At 46.5% G+C, this 16,537-nt stretch overlaps 1 protein-coding gene across 2 annotated transcripts in view; it reads left to right on the top strand.

Annotated features, from left to right (window-relative positions):
- The first annotated feature begins 146 nt into the window (after nt 1-146).
- The window catches only part of itga2b (integrin, alpha 2b), a 43,346-nt gene continuing 26,955 nt past the window's right edge, over nt 147-16,537 (top strand). Inside the window, exons 1-13 of one of the 2 annotated variants that reach the window (XM_038709549.1) lie at nt 147-380; nt 8,360-8,490; nt 8,569-8,669; nt 9,767-9,932; nt 10,121-10,170; nt 10,388-10,433; nt 11,712-11,831; nt 12,159-12,203; nt 12,305-12,348; nt 13,592-13,657; nt 13,743-13,795; nt 13,902-13,974; nt 16,375-16,510. In XM_038709549.1, the coding sequence (XP_038565477.1) occupies nt 238-380; nt 8,360-8,490; nt 8,569-8,669; nt 9,767-9,932; nt 10,121-10,170; nt 10,388-10,433; nt 11,712-11,831; nt 12,159-12,203; nt 12,305-12,348; nt 13,592-13,657; nt 13,743-13,795; nt 13,902-13,974; nt 16,375-16,510 (1,174 nt within the window). In that variant the 5' untranslated portion in view covers nt 147-237. The remainder of the gene's footprint in view (nt 381-8,359; nt 8,491-8,568; nt 8,670-9,766; nt 9,933-10,120; nt 10,171-10,387; nt 10,434-11,711; nt 11,832-12,158; nt 12,204-12,304; nt 12,349-13,591; nt 13,658-13,742; nt 13,796-13,901; nt 13,975-16,374; nt 16,511-16,537) is intronic. The other variant, XM_038709542.1, reaches the window with a different exon arrangement.

The raw sequence follows: 16,537 nt of genomic DNA, 5'->3' as shown, positions 1-16,537 counted from the left end.
GCTTTTATTTTTAGCTTCTATCAACAAGAAACAGCAGCACGATGTGGTTAAACTGACTCAGCCAGCTGTCAATCATCTGACAGAGCACACACACACACACACACACACACAGACACACACACAGGGGGTTATATAACTGAGAAAGACTCACAACTGTTCAGTGCTTCAGTCTCCACACAGACAGTCCTTCAGTGAGACAGACAGACAGACAGGCAGACAGACAGACAGGCAGGTGGGATGTGTGCATTCAGGTGTGTGTGTGTGCTGCTGTGTGTGAGTGTGTGTGTGTGTCTGAACCTGTTGGATGAAGCTGTGATGTTCAGCGGAACGACAGGAAGTCTGTTTGGATTCTCTGTCGACTTCCACACCTTCAATGACACGTAAGAACCCTCTAATTAAGCCTCTAATTAACTTCTTACCTAACAACACACACTGTCCTGAAGCTGAACCTTTAACTGACTAATCTTTTCTATTAACGTAGGAGTTTGGTTTAGCTTAGCAATAACCACATATTAAATTCAGTGCCCGATGGTACCACATACAGAAGGTAGAGGTCAAATCCACCGGAAGTAAATCATTTAGATGTTCGATAGACAGCACGTAGTCAAACAGAGTGGACATACATGCCAGCATCAGCAACATGCGCACAGTGGATTAAGATGGGGACATAGAGATAACCTAAAACTGCTAAAAGATGTGATGGGAGGTTGTTCCAGTCACAGGTAGCCTCACAATGAATGCCGTGGCATATCTCTGAGGGGATATGAAGAACCATAAGGAACCACGAGATCTTTCAGATGTGGAGGACATTTGAAAATAAACTGAAACCATTACTGAAACCTCCAGTGTGTTTTCACATTTCTATGATATTTCATTTCATTCCTTACAATGTTCACTACCCACATAGTTTTCAGCAAATGGCTTAATTTTGTGCTCAAAGTTGCGAAAGTTGCTTAGTTGTTAAATCGGGGTTGTGACATATGACTACAGTAATTCCATAAGTCATACGTCATTCTCCAAGCTCGCACTGGCGGCGCTTCACCCCTCTTTAAGTCAGAGCATCAAACCGATTAACATCGTTGTGAGCTAGCTAACCAACTGGTCGTATATTTTACTCAGTACTTAGGTATGTCTCTCTGTGTCTGTGTGTCTGATGGTCGGTCTGTTTTTCTAGTTTACTTAGTCAAGTTAACTGAGTTGTATTATTTTGTAGTTTCCTCCTCTTGGTTAAATGTGCTGTACATTTTAATTATGACATCTGTGCATGCGGTGTTGGAGGACAGATGCCAGAAAATGCGTCGCACTTTCACCTGCCACCGTCTTATACACAGTCTGCAACACACATTTTACTGACGGCCGTTTCACCGATGCATCGGAAGAGGAAATGGTATCAGAAGTCTGAAGCTGAGGAGCGACGCTATCAGCGTTGTTGAAACGGTGAGTTGTGCGCTCAAATGATTGATTCTCACTAGCGAACTAATGTTAGTTGACAAAGTAAAAACATTTATTAATTAACATGACGTGTTGTCTGTGTGAGTGAGTATTACATCCTAATAATTAATTAATTAATTTTAATTCGTGAGGCAGGTTTGAATCCAGCCATGTTCTTCCTGTGTTCATGTGTGTTTCAGTGCAGAATGTGATATTTCTAAATGCGTACAGAGTTTTGTAGATGTGTAATTAGTCGTGGCTTTGGCCAAGCAAGAGGCAAAGAAGTGACGGTCGTAGCTACTCTGATGATGAACATTGCATACTGTATCAAAACTGTTGGTAAATTTTCAATAATGAGCATTGGCACCACAAGTGTGTGGCTTCTCTGCTTGTTTTTGTCAACTAGCAGCTCATTAATATGGAGGTCCTGAGCGCTGAGCGCACTGAAACTTAAAAGGACACATTAAACATATTATTTAACCCATCTGAGACTGAACATCAGCAGAGACATTACAAGCTTCGTACAGGTCGATTTCATGGCGGGGCTGGTGGTTGTTCCGTTTGGCTTTTGTTATAATTACATTTTGTTCTTTACAGAAACGAAGGACCTGAATCTGTGGAGGCCAGCCATTATTAAACATCTGTACCTGACAGCAGCTTCTTCCACTCTAACTGAGATGTGATGATGAACCACGTTCAGAACATCCATGAACACAGCACGCTGGAACCAGTTACCACATACCTTATACAGGTTGTGGATAAAATGATTAGTGGTCCAGTCTTCAGTGGTGCTGGTTGGTGCCTGGTTTAATTTGATTTCAGTGCCTGCAGAAATAAAATAATGTGGAGGTAAATTTCCCAGAGCAAAGAAAAGTAAATCCCAGTTAATTCTCTAGAGGAAAGATTCTGTTTTGAAACATCCATTTTGGAGATTATGAGTAAAAACACATGAACAAGACGTTTTACAAATTACAAAAAATATTTCTAGCTTCATGAGGATATAATTTACTGTAGGGCTGTTTAACTGGACTGCAACAGTTTTAGCTTGGTGTACCTCATTAACAGAAATTAGTATTAAATGCACATGGATATATATATTTGCAGAATTTGGTCTTGTCATGTTCTATATGTTGTTTTTTCACACATGTACAACTTGTGAACTGCATGATCTGCCTTTTCCACAGGTTTCTCTCCGTAGTTCTGCATTTCAACCACGATGGAAGCTGAGAGGTTACTGTGATGGTGTGTTATATTCTATAAACATGTTTTTCCTTCCCCCAGCATACGCACCAGCCCTCTGGAGTCCACTGCACCTGCCCCGCTTAGCAGAGCCTCATGGATGAATATGATGACATGCTCAGTGACATTTGTCTATGTGTAAGATATCTAAAAAACCTCTCTGAAAGAGAGATTAAGATGAAATCTGGTAAACAAATATGTCTCAGCCAACACTTGAGGCGTGACTTTTGCTGTTCTCAGCATTGCAAGAAAGTATTTTGTTTTGTCACTGCACTCAGTTAAAAGAATGGTCTGTGTGTATTTTCATGTAGAGCCAGCAGATGTTAATTAAAATATTTTCTATTAATAAAATCTTGAGAATTGTACCGCTTTGGTTTGGTGTTGAGTCTTTTCTAGTTTTAAATGGGCCATACCCATTTTGGTACATCCACACAAATATTCCATCAATAGTTTTTTTTTTTTTTTTTTTTCTTTTTTTTTTTTTTTTTTTTTTTTTAACCTGTCCTGCCCAGCAGCCTGGTATAGAGTATAATGACCTGGATACCATATTGTGCCAGACAGATTTTACTTTAACAAGAGAGTATTAAAATACTCCTTTGTCTGTTTTATTATTTATTTAATTATGTATTGATTTGTCACCGGGCCGGACAGGGGGGCAGACACGGGGATGGGGGGGCACAAACAGACAGCACAGAGAAAGGACAACACCTGCAAGAGAAGGGGGAAAGGGGGATGGAGGGTGGGGACAACAGGGAAAAGCTGTGGGAAACACCAATTGCAGAAAGCAACGAAACCTGCAAGAGAACAGAGAGGGGGGCTTGGGGAGGAGAAAAACAACAACAAACAAACACAAACAAAAAAACAATAAAAATAATAATAATAGTAAAAGAAAACCAGCCGAACAGCAGCAATAAACAGCTGACATATTAATGACATATTAAGACAACTAAGAGAACAATGAAAACAAGAAACAGTCACACACACTAAATAAGCAACACAACACAGCCACGAGAGCTGGAATAATAATTAATTTAAATAAGTAACTGAAAGAAAGGCATCAGGAATAATTCTACCAGGGACAACCTAAGTTTGTTTGTGTCTGTGTGTGTCTGTGTGCGTGTGGGTGAATGTGTCTGTATGTGTGTGTATGTACATGTGTGTGCGCATAAGCCTGTTAAAGAATGTAGTTGTTAGAGAGAGTGGGACGCCACGACTGTAACAGGCAGGCAAGAACCCCAGTAGCCAATAGGGGTGGAAGAAAGAAAAAGAATAAATCAAATCAAAAAAAAACAAAGACTCCCAGATGCACCGCGATGCAAACGCAGAAGACCCCGACCCAAATGCCAGTTGAGAACGTAATGCCGACGGAACGCAAAAGAGGAAGAGCAGCGCCCGGACCGACCGCGGCGCAGACACAACATAGACCAGTGGCCTCCCCCATCCAGCACCCCACCGCCGCGCAGCAAACAACCATAATGCCCAAATGCCACGCAATCATCAACACCAATGCACAAGTGATGAGCCCAACGCGCACACTGCGCGAGCACGGCGACACCCATGCCCAGCAGCCCCCAGCGAATCCCGCGTGCGAGGTCGGGCAAATGAGAGAGAGCAAACGGAACAACACGACAGCGAAAGCCAGCGAAGGGAGACACCAGCAGCAAGTCCCAGCCCGGCAGCAAACGCGCCGCACAGGTCACCGTGCACCCGCCAATAAAAGTCCACCGTCCCCCCAACCGCCGGAAAAAACTAAGGCCGCCGGCGCCAGCCGACATCCCCCATGCCCAGCGCGCCCCCCGGCCGCCATGCAACACCAGCCAAACCAGCAACGAGGCAAAATCAACTAGCTCAGCTGCATGCCACCAATAACCCACCCATCCATCAAGGGCCGAGAACTCCAGGCACAAACCCAGAACAAACCGGAGCACAGCCCTGCCCCGCACCCACACTGCACATCCCGAAAACTAACTATATACCTCAGTATCCAGAGGGGTCCAACAACTGGCCGACAGAGAAATGGGCAAGCACGGATCCGAGGCCAACGAAGCAAAACAGGAACGCAAACAGGTCCCTCCAAGCCAACGAGGAGATGCCTCCCCCGGACTCCAACGCACAAACTAAACGCCCAGCAGCCATCCAGAGACCCTGCCCAGGGAAAAAGTATAATACATCAAGATGCATCGATAATCGCCCCACAATCCCACCGCAGACCCCCACCCCCAGAAGCCAGGACACCCTGCGACCCCCCAAAGCGCAAAGGACCCCAGACCGCATGTCCAGGGGGAAGCTGTACCCCGCCCCAAGGAAGAACAGCAGAAAGCCGTGCCGGGAAGCTCGCTACCGCCAGGGAGCGATAACGCGGGAGAACCAGGCCAACGGTCCCCCAGCCCAGCCAGAGGCATCCCTCCCTACAGTGCAGCCAGTGACAGCAGCCCCCGAGGCCGATCTCATCCCCGGACAGGGGCCCAGCCCCCCCCAGTCAAGCACCCCCAAGGAGGAGCACCAAAACCTACCCCGACAGCACCGGTCATGCGCCCCAGAGACTCCCGAATGCCCCCACCGTGAGAGAGCTGGCAGGGGGAAGCAGCGGGAGCCTCACCTCTGCCGAAGAGGGCCCAGGCGAGGAGAGGAGACAACAGGCCCCCAGGCCCAGGAACACAATAGTTCCATCAATAGTTTTATGTAAGACATGTTTAACCATTAATGCACTCTGCATCTGTTCAATATATATATGATTGCAACCGCATAAGATGTGATTCATTTTATTGTCAGCCAAAGGAGGCCGTGTAAGACGTGTAAATACCCCGTTCTTCAGGACAACACACAAAGGTAAGGACTTCATAATGTGCCTGCCTTAGGCCCAGCAGACAACTTGCCTGTAAACTGGATGGTATGCTTGGTAATAAAGTAACACAATATCTACAGCTAAGGCTGATGAAATTATCATTATCGTCAGTGTGATAAGCATAAGCGCACCATAAAACGTAGTAGGAGTTATCATGTGCAGTGCTGACAGGACCATCGACTGTGTGATTGATAACAGCTGACACTCGCACATTAGTTTAATTTATTAAGTACTTCTCCTGCTGCTACAGTGCACTACACTTTACAGTGTTCTGGGGTCTTTAATGGGAGGTTTCAGGGTCCTGAAGGAGTTCTGGGATCTTTGATGGGAGGTTTCAGGGTCCTGAAGGAGTTCTGGGGTCTTTAATGGGAAGTTTCAGGGTCCCTGGAGGAATTCTGGGTTGTTTGATGGGAGGTTTCTGGGTCCTGAAGGAGTTCTGGGGCCTTTAATGGGAAGTTTCAGGGTCCCTGAAGGAATTCTGGGGTGTTTGATGGGAGGTTTTAGGGTCTATGAAGGAGATCTGGGGTGTTTGATGGGAGGTTTTAGGGTCTATGAAGGAGATCTGGGGTGTTTGATGGGAGGTTTTAGGGTCTATGAAGGAGTTCTGGGGTGTTTGATGGGAGGTTTCAGGGTCCTGAAGGAGTTCTGGGGCCTTTAATGGGAAGTTTCAGGGTCCCTGAAGGAGTTCTGGGGTGTTTGATGGGAGGTTTTAGGGTCTATGAAGGAGATCTGGGGTGTTTGATGGGAGGTTTTAGGGTCTATGAAGGAGATCTGGGGTGTTTGATGGGAGGTTTCTGGGTCTATGAAGGAGTTCTGGGGTGTTTGATGGGAGGTTTCTGGGTCCTGAAGGAGTTCTGGGGCCTTTAATGGGAAGTTTCAGGGTCCCTGGAGGAATTCTGGGGTGTTTGATGGGAGGTTTCTGGGTCCTGAAGGAGTTCTGGGGCCTTTAATGGGAAGTTTCAGGGTCCCTGAAGGAATTCTGGGGTGTTTGATGGGAGGTTTTAGGGTCTATGAAGGAGATCTGGGGTGTTTGATGGGAGGTTTTAGGGTCTATGAAGGAGTTATGGGGTGTTTGATGGGAGGTTTCAGGGTCCTGAAGGAGTTCTGGGGCCTTTAATGGGAGGTTTCAGGGTCCCTGAAGGAGTTCTGGGGTGTTTGATGGGAGGTTTTAGGGTCTATGAAGGAGATCTGGGGTGTTTGATGGGAGGTTTTAGGGTCTATGAAGGAGATCTGGGGTGTTTGATGGGAGGTTTTAGGGTCTATGAAGGAGTTCTGGGGTGTTTGATGGGAGGTTTCAGGGTCCTGAAGGAGTTCTGGGGCCTTTAATGGGAAGTTTCAGGGTCCCTGAAGGAGTTCTGGGGTGTTTGATGGGAGGTTTTAGGGTCTATGAAGGAGATCTGGGGTGTTTGATGGGAGGTTTTAGGGTCTATGAAGGAGATCTGGGGTGTTTGATGGGAGGTTTTAGGGTCTATGAAGGAGTTCTGGGGTGTTTGATGGGAGGTTTCTGGGTCCTGAAGGAGTTCTGGGGCCTTTAATGGGAAGTTTCAGGGTCCCTGAAGGAATTCTGGGGTGTTTGATGGGAGGTTTTAGGGTCTATGAAGGAGTTCTGGGGTGTTTGGTGGGAGGTTTCAGGGTCCTGAAGGAGTTCTGGGGCCTTTAATGGGAAGTTTCAGGGTCCCTGAAGGAATTCTGGGGTGTTTGATGGGAGGTTTTAGGGTCTATGAAGGAGTTATGGGGTGTTTGATGGGAGGTTTCAGGGTCCTGAAGGAGTTCTGGGGCCTTTAATGGGAAGTTTCAGGGTCCCTGAAGGAGTTCTGGGGTGTTTGATGGGAGGTTTCAGGGTCCTGAAGGAGTTCTGGGGCCTTTAATGGGAGGTTTCAGGGTCCCTGAAGGAGTTCTGTGGTGTTTGATGAGAGGTTTCAGGGTCCCTGAAGGAGTTCTGGGGTGTTTGATGGGAGGTTTCAGGGTGCCTGAAGGAATACTGGGGTGTTTGATGGGAGGTTTCAGGGTCCCTGAAGGAGTTCTGGGGTGTTTGATGGGAGGTTTCAGGGTCCTGAAGGAGTTCTGGGCCTTTAATGGGAGGTTTCAGGGTCCCTGAAGGAGTTCTGGGGTGTTTGATGAGAGGTTTCAGGGTCCTGAAGGAGTTCTGGGGCCTTTAATGGGAGGTTTCAGGGTCCCTGAAGGAATTCTGGGGTGTTTGATGGGAGGTTTCAGGGTCCCTGAAGGAGTTCTGGGGTGTTTGATGAGAGGCTTCAGGGTCCTGAAGGAGTTCTGGGGCCTTTAATGGGAGGTTTCAGGGTCCCTGAAGGAGTTCTGGGGTGTTTGATGGGAGGTTTCAGGGTCCCTGAAGGAGTTCTGGGGTGTTTGATGGGAGGTTTCAGGGTCCCTGAAGGAGTTCTGGGGTGTTTGATGGGAGGTTTCAGGGTCCTGAAGGAGTTCTGGGCCTTTAATGGGAGGTTTCAGGGTCCCTGAAGGAGTTCTGGGGTGTTTGATGAGAGGTTTCAGGGTCCTGAAGGAGTTCTGGGGCCTTTAATGGGAGGTTTCAGGGTCCCTGAAGGAATTCTGGGGTGTTTGATGGGAGGTTTCAGGGTCCCTGAAGGAGTTCTGGGGTGTTTGATGAGAGGCTTCAGGGTCCTGAAGGAGTTCTGGGGCCTTTAATGGGAGGTTTCAGGGTCCCTGAAGGAGTTCTGGGGTGTTTGATGGGAGGTTTCAGGGTCCCTGAAGGAGTTCTGGGGTGTTTGATGGGAGGTTTCAGGGTCCCTGAAGGAGTTCTGGGGTTCCTAAGGAGATTTAAGGGGTCATCTCATCAAAGACACGCTGATGTGAATGTTCTGTCTTCTGCAGGTCCTTTGTTGTCATTGGAGCTCCTAAAGCCAACACGAGCCAATCAGGAGTGACAGAGGGAGGGGGCGTGTTTCTCTGCCCCTGGTCACCTGGGGGAGGGACCTGTGATATCATCAACTTTGACCTGGAAGGTGAGTTCTTGATGTCAGTAGTCCTTCAGTCATTGGTCAGTTATTGGTGGAGGGACTGATGTGAACTTCCTGTCGCAGGTGATGCTGACTACAACATCTCCGGTCTGTCCTTTCACTCCTTCAAGAGTCAGCAGTGGTTTGGAGCTTCAGTTCGATCGGTCAGCAACACACACTTACTGGTGAGAACACACACACACCATTGGCTGATGAGCGGCCAATCCGGTTTGACTGAATTTAAAGGTCCAGGTCCTGTGTCCCACCTGCTGATGGTCCAGATACCAAACTCTTTGGTTCGGGTTCAGGAGAGACGCTGGTTTTCAAGTCAGCGTTGACTCTTTCTGTCCTGAACCAGACAAAGTGTTTCCTTCTACCAGCAGACGTAGACAAACCAGGAAGACGTGTCGGCAGAAATGTTCACTCACTCTCATAGTCCCTCGTGATCTGGGTGGAAAACAAGTCAAACTTTAAAAGCTCCTGAGTGGAAAGCTTTGAGAGCAGACTGAGAGGAACCAGGGCTGGACAGTAACTGAGTACATGTACTCAAGTACTAATTAGAGGTACTTGTATTTTATTTGAGTATTTTCTTTTCATGCCACTTTCTCCTTGTCCTCCATCTCAGAGGGAGATGTTGTACTTTTTCTCTACATTTCTCTGACAGCTTCAGCTACTTTCCAAAGTCAGATTTTTACACACAACACAGAAAGAGTTTCTAAAATATGATGTTTTGTTATTACAGTTTACACAAGTACAGCTGGCTAATCGTTGGAATCATTTTCTTGTAAAGACATTGATTTGCTGCTTCTCCTTTGGATTATTTGAAAGTGTTTGGTCTGACAGAACAAGTGTGTCAGGAAGACTCTTCTTATTAAATCGGAGCTGCTGCTTCATTTTCTGGCTGCTCTCTGTCGAACAGAACAGTATTACCACCTTAAGAGATAGAACAACAGCTACTGTTTACTGTGATCTTACTGAACATCAGCCACCTTCTTAATGATTCTCAAACAGCAGTTTATAGTTCAATATGCAATCTACCATGAACACGTCGAACACACAGAGGTGGTACAGAAAACATGACAGTTACCTTTTTATATCATCACGTCCAACGGGACAGCTGCATTAATGTTATTATTGAACGTAAGGAAGTAAACTTTATTTATAAAGACAAAGTGCCTCACACTAGAAAGAAAGAGGATCTTTATGCTGATGATGTTTAGCAGCTGCTCAGGACAGCTGCTAAACATCTGAAACAGTCTGAAACAGTGTGTTTACCTGCCAGGCCTGTGCTCCGCTCTTCCATTGGAACGTTCAGAGCCAAGGGGCGGAGTCAGGGGAAACACCTGTGGGGAACTGCTTCCTATTGGACCAGAGGACAGGAAGCTCCATCCCCTTCTCCCCCTGCAGAGGAAGCATGATGGAGGAAGACTACAAGTCCATGGCAAACAGTAAGACTCGAGTTCAGCCGGGCTGACATGAACGATGCAGCGGGCGTGTACGACTGTAATCACTACCTGTTCACTGCCCGGCATTTGGTTCATGTGTCTGTGCGTCCATGTTCACTACGCTGGTGATGATAGTAAAGGTAAAGCTCAGATGAGAGCACCAGGTCTCATCTCCCTCTCTTGTTGCCTAGGAAACGACCAGCGCTACTGCGAAGTTGGCTTCAGCGTTGACATCACCAAGGTGAGGCGGCGGTGGGCGGAGTCACTTCTGGAGTCGGTCACCTGAGCGCTAAAACACGTTCAGTTTGGGAGCTGAGCGAGGCGGCCATGTTTGTTTGGTTTACAGACTCTATATGTCAGATTCATGTTTCTGAGCTGTAACTGTGAAGATTAATTATGATGAACGAGAAGATATGAAGACATGAACACCCACATAGCACTTCCTGTGTGTGTTGCAGGACGGGCGGCTGGTGCTGGGAGCTCCAGGAAGCTTTTTTTTCCAGGGTGAGTGGAGACACCTGCTGGTGTCTGGATGCCGTTACATGCTATGAACAGCAGACACCTGAAGTACCTGACACGCACACACAGAGCCGGTCCTGACCTCACTGGGGCCCTAAGCTAAAGGAGACAGGACAGGAGAGTGAGTCGAGGCCCTGTTTAATATGCGGGGCCCTGCAGAGCATGTGTAGTGATGAACACACGGGAGTTTCACGAGCTGCAGCTTCTGATGTACCGTCACCCCACAGCCCTGAAGCCAGTTCAGCACGCCCAGGGTATCTGTCTTCACTAACCCTAACAACCTGGACCAGGGCAACTGGTCCCACGAAGCTGGTTGTTACCTCGCTAAGTCAACCCAGGGTTTCCCAGTCCAGCCGAGAGCACGTTCGCATAAAAGAGGCGGAGTCAGCAGCAGATGACCAATCGCAGACATGGCAGCAGAGCGTCATATTTTAACCAAGAGCAAACTGCGCTGTTAGCCAGGCAGCCTGAGTCCTGCAGCTGCAGCTGACACAGGCAGGAAGACAGAAACAGTGTGAATGAACAGCTGTAGCCTAGAATATGCGTTGATTTGATGTGTTCTGGTGAGCTGTATGAAAATATCAGCCTTAGTTAGTTTCCACATTAAAAACCTCGGACACTGAACCACAGGTCGTTCAGCTCACCTTCCAGACATTGTTCTGAATTAACTTCATAAAGCAACAAAACCAAAAATCCATTCATGTCATGAAAAGAGCTCAGACAGTGAAGGACTGAATCTCAGCACGAGAACTCCCCACATTACCTGCAAAGGTAGCAAAAGGTGGAGCTACATGACCAGACTCTGTGTTACAAGACCACCACTAACCTAAAATAAACACATTCATGTTAAACTTCTAAACTAATTTCAACAGACCGACCAAATTATATGCTCCAAATATTCAGCTTCACATCAGAAAGATGAAACACAGTTATTGTAAAGGCTGTGTGAAAAACACAATATCTAAAAGACATTTTAAAGCGGTGAGCAGGTTCACTTCTGAAAACCCAAAACAAGCAGCAACAAGAGCTTCAGTCTCTGCAGGACGATGTCGCTGTACATCATCATCAACGGTCTGTGGGATCTCCACAGGATGGGAGGTCATTTCCCAGAGAGCTGATTGGTCAGTAGGTGGGGCTTTATAGAGTTGATCTCTGATCTGGAACAGAACCTGGTCCTGGTTCGGTGGACGGAATGGGAGGTAGGTCTTTATTTGTGTTGTGAGGGTGTCGGGCTGTAATCCATTTTTTCTGTGTTGATTTCAGGTCAGGTCATCACAGTGGGTGTGAGTGACATCATCAGCAGTGGGTGGAGCAACAATCCTAACCATTATGTAACTGGCGTCAGCCAATCAGATGAGAGGGGAGATTATGACCTTTACCGTGGTGAGTAGAGCTGAGGAGGGCTTTTATTTTGAAGAGTACACCTGTGTTGGACTGAATTTATAGAAATCGTCCAAACATCCAACTGTCTGCTGCTTTCAGGAATATTTCCCAGAATGCACTGGGAACACCGGTTGTTTTGACATTTTCTGACCCAAACCAAACCACAGATTCATTCTGCTAGCTAGCTCCCATTAGCAGCTAACAGTGTTAGCTTAGAGGAACAAACTGAAGCTAATCTTTGAAGAAACAGACATTAGACCAAACGGGATCAGAGTTCTGTTCCCTAAAATCTGTCAGAAAATAACCGAAGTTCTGTGTGTTTGTCAGGTTACTCTGTGGCCAGTGGTCTGCTGACTGGAGACTCCATGCCGGGTTATTATAATACAATACAACATTTACAGAATCAAATCAACAACATCACAGCAATCGATCAGTTAACCCTTCAGTGATCGATGACTGTTTTTGGTTTTCAGATTATCTGGTTGGTGTTCCTAATGACAGAAGCACAGCAGGAACAGTAAGACTCTTTAACTCCACTTCTTTAATCTGGAGCCTCACAGAGAGGCGCTGATGAGTTTGAAAGATCCTTTTCTTAAATATCAGATCTTCGTCTCGTCTGGTGTCTGTTGCTGTGTGGTGTCCTGGTTACTGTGAGCTTCTCTAGCAGTGTGGACCGTGAGAAACGCCATTTCGTCTGTCTGTACATCCAGGATGTGGATGAATGACAGTAAGCAAACCAAAAGCAGCACATTGTGATGAAGATCTTCACATCAGACGTACGACAAGATTTACCCACACCTCCCCGAAACACGCATATGAGCGTTTCCCGTACCAGCGCAGTGACAGTCACGTGAAGCAAGTCACATGACATTTAACACGTGGTTAGGGTTGTGAAACGCTCGCAGGTTTGTTTGGTTTAAGAAAACATTAGTTAAAATTATTACAGTATGTCAGTCACATGACTTCACACGTGACAGAACTCACATTAAAATGAGTCAGCAACTCGAAAGAACTCATGATTTACTTTGTTTCACACAGGAAAGTTCTGGGTTTGACCCATCCGTCTACCTCCTTACATGGACCCTCTGGCTATGTATAATACGTCACCCTACTTCCTCCTGTGCTGCCGCCATACGTTGTAAACGTAAATATGGGTTGTAATAACGCGCTGCACTAACCATAGGCTGAAACTGTGGCACCGAATAGGTGTTCAGTAGACCGCGGTGGTACAGAAGTGTGCACACATGGCAGACACCAAAAATGATATATGTCCACCAGCAGGTGGCGCTATAATGAAGGTCAGTGTATTTTGGCCAGTAACTCCCACATATGACGTCGCACATTCACATACTTTACCTAATTTGAGCTGCATCTCCTTATAAAGGCCACGCCCACTTTGCCTGTCATTTTCTTTTGTCTTGTCTCCTCCTAGGCGGTGAGTCAAATCTGTACGAAACTGGGCAAATAGAACCTTTGGTCCCTCACGATAAAAAGCTATTTTTAAACAAACAACATGGACTAAATTTGTGACTAAAAGTGAAAAAACAAAGACGACTGGGCTAACTTCACCTGCTGACCATGTGATATGGTTGAAAGCATAGAGTAGATTTATAGTAGATAACAGATCCTGTTGGTGAATCTGCCGGTCCCCTGTTCTCTGACACAGGGCCGTACGGCTCTGCACTCTGCCGGTCCCTTGTGGTCCGGGACAGGGGTGTATGGCTCTGTGCTGGACTCATCCTCAGTCTGTGCGTTGACAGGTGCTGGTCTACGATGGCAGGAGCAGTGGATCCCTGAGGGTTTACCACAGCTTCCAGGGAGCTCAGGTGAGCGCGTCCTGTCCTGAAAAGAACCTGATGTGAAACAACGTAGTTACAGTCTGGGTGTGAAGTGTGAGTCTGTCTCCTGCAGGTGGCGTCGTACTTTGGACACAGCGTGGCTGTAGCAGACGTCAACAGTGATGGGTGAGATCGGAGATACAGATTGTCAGCACTGGAAAGACTTTGTAAAGAACTACACCGGATCCTTAAAAACTCTGTGATATGAAGCTGTGTTTCTTTCTGTTTGCAGTTTAGATGACGTGCTGATCGGAGCTCCTCTCTTCATGGACAGAGTGAAGGAGCAGCTGCAGGAGAGAGGACAGGTATCAACAACAAGTCTTAACCTGTATCAACCAGTCTGTACGAGTCTGAACTAGTCTGAACAAGTCTTTACCCGTATCAACTAGTCTGAGCAAGTCTTAACTAGTCTGAACAAGTCTTAACCTGTATCAACCAGTCTGTACGAGTCTGAACTAGTCTGAACAAGTCTTTACCCGTATCAGCTAGTCTGAAAGACCCTCAACCAGTCTGAGCAAGTCTTAACTAGTCTGAACAAGTCTTAACCTGTATCAACCAGTCTGTACGAGTCTGAACTAGTCTGAACAAGTCTTCACCTGTATCAGCTAGTCTGAAAGACCCTCAACCAGTCTGAGCAAGTCTTAACTAGTCTGAACAAGTCTTAACCTGTATCAACCAGTCTGTACGAGTCTTAACTAGTCTGAACAAGTCTTCACCTGTATCAGCTAGTCTGAAAGACCCTCAACCAGTCTGAGCAAGTCTTAACTAGTCTGAACAAGTCTTAACCTGTATCAACCAGTCTGTACGAGTCTTAACTAGTCTGAACAAGTCTTTACCTGTATCAGCTAGTCTGAAAAGGACTTACCAAGTCTGAGCGAATCTTTACCTGTATAAAGTAGTTAGAAAGATTGTTAACTAGTCTGAACAAGTCTTAACTTGCCTCATCGAGTCTTCATGAACCTATATGAGAACAACGTTTTTAGTTCTATTGATCTGGTTATTTTCTGTGTTAAGGAGACATTTTACAGTGGGGGAAATAAGTATTTGACCCCTTGCTGATTTTGCAGGTTTGCCCACTTACAAAGAATGTAACAATCTACAATTTTAATCATATGTACATTCTAACAGTGAAAGACAGAATCCCAAAGAAAATTCCAGAAAATCACATCATATGAATTTATTAAAATTGATAACCATCTGATCAGGAAAAACAAGTATTTGACCCCCTGGACAAACAGCATGTTAATATTTTGTAGAAAAGCCATTATTGGCCAGCACAGATGTCAAACGGTTTTTATAGTTGGTGACAAGGTTTGTGCACATTTCGGCAGGGATGTTGGCCCACTCCTCCCTGCAGACAGCCTCCAAATCATTCAGGTTCCGAGGTTGTCGCCTGGCAACTCGAATTTTAAGCTCCCTCCAAAGATTTTCGATTGGATTCAGGTCTGGAGACTGGCTAGGCCACTCCAGAACCTTGATTTGCTTCTTCTTCAGCCACTCTTTTGTTGCTTTGGCGGTGTGCTGAGGGTCGTTGTCGTGCTGAAACACCCATCCTCGACCCATCTTCAGCTCTCTCACTGAGGGAAGGAGATGTTGGTCCAGAATTCCACGATACATGGCCCCGTCCATCCTCCCCTCAATACGATGGAGTTGTCCCGTCCCCTTGGCTGAAAAGCACCCCCAAAGCATGATGTTGCCACCACCATGCTTGACGGTGGGGATGGTGTTCTTTGGGTTGTACTCGGTGTTCTTTGCCCTCCAAACACGACGAGTTGAGGCCAAAAAGTTCTATTTTGGTCTCATCTGACCACATCACCTTCTTCCAGGCCTCTTCTGAGTCGTCCAGGTGGTGAATGGCGAACTTCATGCGGGTCTGTACAGGTTTCTTCTTGAGCAGGGGGACCTTGCGTGCGCTGCAGGATTTCAATCCATGACAGCATAGTGTGTTACCAACCGTTTCTTTTGTAACTGTGGTCCCAGCTGCCTTCAGTTGATTCATCAGTTCCCCCCTTGTGGTTTTGGGATGATTCCTCACCGTTCGCATGATCAGGGACACCCCACGAGGCGAGATCTTGTGTGGAGGCCCAGACCGAGGGAGGTTGGCGGTGGTGTGGTGCTTCTTCCATTTCCTGATAACTGCACCGACAGTTGATCTTTTCTCTCCAAGTTGCTTTCCGATTCTCTTGTAGCCCATCCCAGCCATGTGCAGATCAACAATCTTGTCCCTGATGTCCGTAGAAAGCTCTTTGGTCTTGCCCATGGTGCTGATGTTGGATGCTGGTTGTTTGGGTGTTGACAGGTATCTTTTATACAGGTAACGAGGTGAGGCAGGTGTATTTGATGTAGATAATTGGTTGGGATTGGGGCTGTGTCTTAAAGAAGGACTAACTGGCTTGTAGGAGCCAGAATACTTGCTGTTTGGTAGGGGGTCATATACTTGTTTTTCCTCATCAGATGGTTATCAATTTTTATAAATTCATATGATGTGATTTTCTGGAATTTTCTTTGGGATTCTGTCTTTCACTGTTAGAATGTACATATGATTAAAATTGTAGATTGTTGCATTCTTTGTAAGTGGGCAAACCTGCAATATCAGCAAGGGGTCAAATACTTATTTCCCCCACTGTATATTGAACCCGTTTTGCGTGAAGGTTAACCTGTAGTTCTATTACACTTAACACCAGCTGGTTTTATCATTGTTCCAGGTGGTTTTGTACCTGCAGAGAAGACACGCCTCCTTCTCCTCCCAACCTGACCAATCATTGATTGGCTTCTCTCTCTACGGGCGGTTTGGCTCTGCCCTCGCTGCACTGGGTGACCTGGACATGGACGGTTACCATGGTAACCAGTTAAAACAGTCTGATTGTT

Source organism: Micropterus salmoides, unplaced genomic scaffold, assembly GCF_014851395.1.
Source record: "Micropterus salmoides isolate LMB-PRFRI ecotype aquatic unplaced genomic scaffold, ASM1485139v1 Ms_hic_scaffold_10, whole genome shotgun sequence".
In the NCBI taxonomy this organism is placed as follows: Eukaryota; Metazoa; Chordata; class Actinopteri; order Centrarchiformes; family Centrarchidae; genus Micropterus; species Micropterus salmoides.
Note: the sequence above shows the minus strand (reverse complement) of the source record. Positions and strands in the feature narration are given on the sequence as shown.